The sequence below is a fragment of the Rattus norvegicus genome, chromosome 8 (genome assembly GCF_036323735.1).
Source record: "Rattus norvegicus strain BN/NHsdMcwi chromosome 8, GRCr8, whole genome shotgun sequence".
Classification (NCBI taxonomy): domain Eukaryota; kingdom Metazoa; phylum Chordata; class Mammalia; order Rodentia; family Muridae; genus Rattus; species Rattus norvegicus.
This window is the reverse complement of record NC_086026.1, coordinates 26,356,447-26,360,725: the sequence shown is the minus strand read 5'-3', so window position 1 is coordinate 26,360,725 and position 4,279 is coordinate 26,356,447. Positions and strand designations below refer to the sequence as shown.

Sequence of the window (4,279 nt, the reverse complement as noted above, 5' to 3'; positions counted from 1 at the left end):
AAAGGACAGGAGTACTTGCAATGTCATTTCAGAAATTGTTGCACATTCTGCCTTAATATCACATTATTTATTTATTTAATTCTTTCTTATACCTGAGAAATTCATTCATATATACAATGACTACAACCATATAAATCCATCATTTTCTCTTTACCTCCACTAATTCTACATATATCCTGCATTACATTTTCTCCATCCAATTTCCTGTCTCTATTCTATTAGTACATTGAGTCATATATTGTCTATATGTGCTCAAGTTTGGGAAAAATACTAGAGCATGGAATTGTTATCAGTGGGCACATAGTCAAAAATGAATGAGGTTCCCTTCCCAAGAAACTATCTACTACAAGTGGCTGTTCTATGAAACTCATATCAGGAACAAAAATATGACATTTTAGAATTAAACATTCTAATAAAACAGTCAATAATTTCATATTTACATGCTGATGAATTATGTTAGGAAAATATTGAAAATTCTTACATCTATACTTAAACCAATAGTCTTCCTTTTGTATATATGGTAAAAGCATAACAATACAAAATGATCAAATCAAACTTATTCCAAAGTGCTTCTGCTTGAATTCCTTGGTGTTTCATTGTATAAAAACAGCGCAGTACCAAATTTTAGTGTTATATATTCGGAAAGCAGGCCAAAGTGAATCTACAACGTGTAACTTTTACAGGCACAGCAAGATACACCTTGATTCAATCCATATATGCCATAATTTTTGATTATTTTATATTCAGAAAATTCTAAAGTCACTACATTTTTCATGATACCACTCTCAGTTATGTGACCCACAATTACAGCAACTATACATTAATTGATTTTACTGTTAGATGTGTTATTTGAGTAAAAATTTTCTGGAGGGCTCTCTTGATATCCTTGTTCCTCAGGCTATAGATGAAGGGGTTCATCATGGGAACTATCGTGGTATACATTACCGAAGCTATCACACTTTGCTTGGAAGAACTAGAAATAGATGAACTAAGGTACACCCCTATACCTGTTCCATAAAATAAGCAAACAACTGACAGGTGAGATCCACATGTAGAGAAGGCTTTATATTTCCCTGATGATGATGTAACTCTAACAATGGAGGAAATAATTTTATAGTAGGAGTAAAGGATTCCAGAGGCAGGGAGAAAACCAATAATGATGCTGGCAAGAAATATGACTATTTTGCTGATAGTAGTATCAGTACATGCAAGTTTTAGAAGCTCTGTAACATCACAGAAGAAATGAGGGATTTCTAAATTAGTGCAAAATTTTAGTTGTGACACCATCAAGTAATGTACTTGTGAATCCATAAGGCTAAAGAAAAATGACACTATGACCAAACATCTACATAGGCGAGGGTTCAGAAATACTTGGTAGTGTAGAGGGTGACAAATGGCTACCCATCTGTCATAGGCCATCACTGTGAGTAGTAGGCTGTCCATACATCCAAAAAGGAAGAAGAAAGACACTTGACTTAGGCACGCTACATAGGTTATGGATTTCTTATAGGTCTGCAAGTTTATCAGCATTTTTGGTATGGTGGTGCTGCTGAAGCCCATGTCAGACAATGAAAGATAATAGAGGAAGAAGTACATGGGGCTGTGGAGGTGGGAATCAGAGCCGATGGCCAAGATGATGAGCACATTTCCAAGGACAGTGAACAGGTATATGAGCAGGAACAGTACAAATAAGATGGGCTGCATTTCAGGGTCCTCTGAGAGCCCAAGGAGAAGGAATTCCAAGGTACCTGTTAAATTATACAGTTCCATGGTGCTGGGATGTCTTTTAGAAAGAAAAATAATACTTTTGTGGTTAAACACTATAAAGGCAACCGACAACATGTCAATCTTTTTTAATGCAGCCATCTATAAGAAAGCATTCAAGCCTGAGAACTATTGTTTAAATATAATTTATCTTTTTCCAAAAAAATATTCATGGACTAGGATCTTTTCATTTTATGATTATTTAAGACCTGGTATCCATGATTTAAATGTATACCAGTGGTATAGGACCTGTCTTTTCAATGTAAGAACTTTAGTTCAATTCCAGCAGAAAAAGTGGCAGAAAATGGAGCGGAAAGGAAATTAAGAAAGTAGAATGAGTAAAAGGAAGGAAAGAAGAAAGTAAGGAAGTAAGGAACAATACAAGAAAAGAGAAGAGGACAGAAAATAAGAGGAAAAAGAAACAACAGTTCAGAACAGAAAAGACGTAAAAGAAAAGAAATCTCAGGTGAAATCCACCATTAAGGTAGGTTTTTGTTAGAGATTAAGAGACACAGACTCTCTGGATTCATCTTGTAACATACTCTGACTTCCTCTTCAATCCATTTTTATTTCTGCCATTCACAAAGAGACCATCATCAAAACCAGTGCTTCATGGTTGGAATTCATCTAATACAAAACTGTGAGGTACATAAACTCCTTTTCTCAAAAAGCTTACTTGTCTTAGACATTTTGATAATAATGCAAAACAGACTAACTCATGAACAAATGTTACTTTAATGTGAAGAAGATTTTGTCTGTGGGATTTAAGGGAAGAAAGGCAAGAGAGAAAATTTGAAATTAAATTATGGGGGGAGGGTTGGGAGGGGAACACCCATAAGGAAGGGGAGGGGGGAGGGGGATGTTTGCCCAGAAACCGGGAAAGGGAATAACACTCGAAATGTATATAAGAAATACTCAAGTTAATAAAAAAAAAAAGAATAAAGAGAGAGGAAAAAAAATCTCAAATATTAAAACAAATTACAATAGTTACATAAAATATACTTCTCAATTCAATTTAAGGTGATGATACTTTTTATATGTTTTATAAGAAAATAATTGGTCATATATAAATATACATGTTCAAAGAAAATACATAGTTTGATATTTGGAAGTCCTGGGTAAAAGTTTCACTATTCATTAATTTTTATTTTCCTACAATTTCTGGGTATATAGTCCATTTTCTGGCTTGCCTACTAATTCCAGGATTCCAGATTAATCTGAAAGTTAAAGTCTTCCTATTTGAGCTTGACAAGTACTCTAATCACATGTGTGCCTAAATATCCTATTTACTGATTCTTGGTATTCATTTCCTATGATCATCTTCATCTTTATTTTTGTCATCAGGTGCTAGAAATTTTTTAAAAAGACAATTAGAGAGTCATCAATTTCTTGTTCTGGTTGAAAAGATACAAAAGATAGAATCTACAAGGGCAAAAAACTAAACTGTATGAAAATTATCACATTATCTAATAAATATAACAAGCTTATCTAATAACATAAACTTCATAGCACTGTGATAAAATTTGCTTATCGATGCATTTTCCTTACTGATTACCGCATATAACATACCATTATCTTTCTAGTCTCAACAATGTAACAAGCCCTGTCTCTCTTTGTGTCTATCATAGACTAATACTTACTAGTCTGTAAATTATTTTCAGAGGAGAATGAGGATAGTTGAGCTGTCCACTCTTACACTCTCACCATGTGCTATTTTGGCCCAATTTCTGTGTTCAGGACTGGTAGAAAGACAATGATTAATGACACTTCCCATGTGGTTGATTAATATGTGGTTAAAAGAAAACATACATATAAGGGATAAGGTATTCTGAGTCAGCATTTTTAAACTCTAAAGCTGGAACAAAACAGATTTATTTATGAGATTTTCTGGCTTAATTCACAGAGCTAATAATTATGCTTCAAATTATTCAAATCCCTAGGGATCTCATAATAGTAATTTAGAAAATAGAGGGCAAAAGTGAGTATATTGGGAAAGTTGTAACACTTCCTATCTCAGAAGAAGCTTAATTGTACTGGTCTAACCTCCAGGTTGTAGAGATATTATAAAACTAAAACAAATACTTTCAATTACATGAAGCAGTATGATGTTTGATATTTGCAATTTTATTGAATGGTTAATGTAATTTGTAGATAATAAAGTTTTCCACATAAGTTATTTGATACAATTTTCTTTTTCAGATGATACCTATGAAAACAAATTTTGCCTTTTAACTTTCTTCATTAATTATTATCAATTAAATATAACATTCTCTAATCAGATTAAATGGTCTGTGAGATTATATATTCTATTCACCCATAATTCAACTCTCTTATAGTAAAATTTTCTCTCCTGTTTTCTTGTTGCCTCACTGTCACTTCCTACTAACTCATTAGCATCTCATTATGTATAAGAGGCAGTTTTCAAACTGAAGATACTTTTGCCTCAGTCTACTGGTTAGTAGGTTAAGAGATGTCAAAGTCTTTGGACATTTCTATGTTTAACACCTCAGTCTTT

The 4,279-nt window shown here is 33.2% G+C and overlaps 1 protein-coding gene across 1 annotated transcript; it reads right to left on the bottom strand.

The window, feature by feature from the left end:
• Nucleotides 1-813: 813 nt before the first annotated feature.
• Nucleotides 814-1,770, bottom strand: Or7e169 (olfactory receptor family 7 subfamily E member 169). Its single transcript, NM_001000434.1, has one exon. The coding sequence runs from the start codon at nucleotides 1,768-1,770 to the stop codon at nucleotides 814-816; it is 957 nt and encodes a 318-aa protein (NP_001000434.1).
• Nucleotides 1,771-4,279: the final 2,509 nt, after the last annotated feature.

Excerpts from the sequence above, each read along its gene's own strand:
- Or7e169 (NM_001000434.1), bottom strand. The coding sequence starts at position 1,770 with ATGGAACTGTATAATTTAACAGGTACCTTGGAATTCCTTCTCCTTGGG.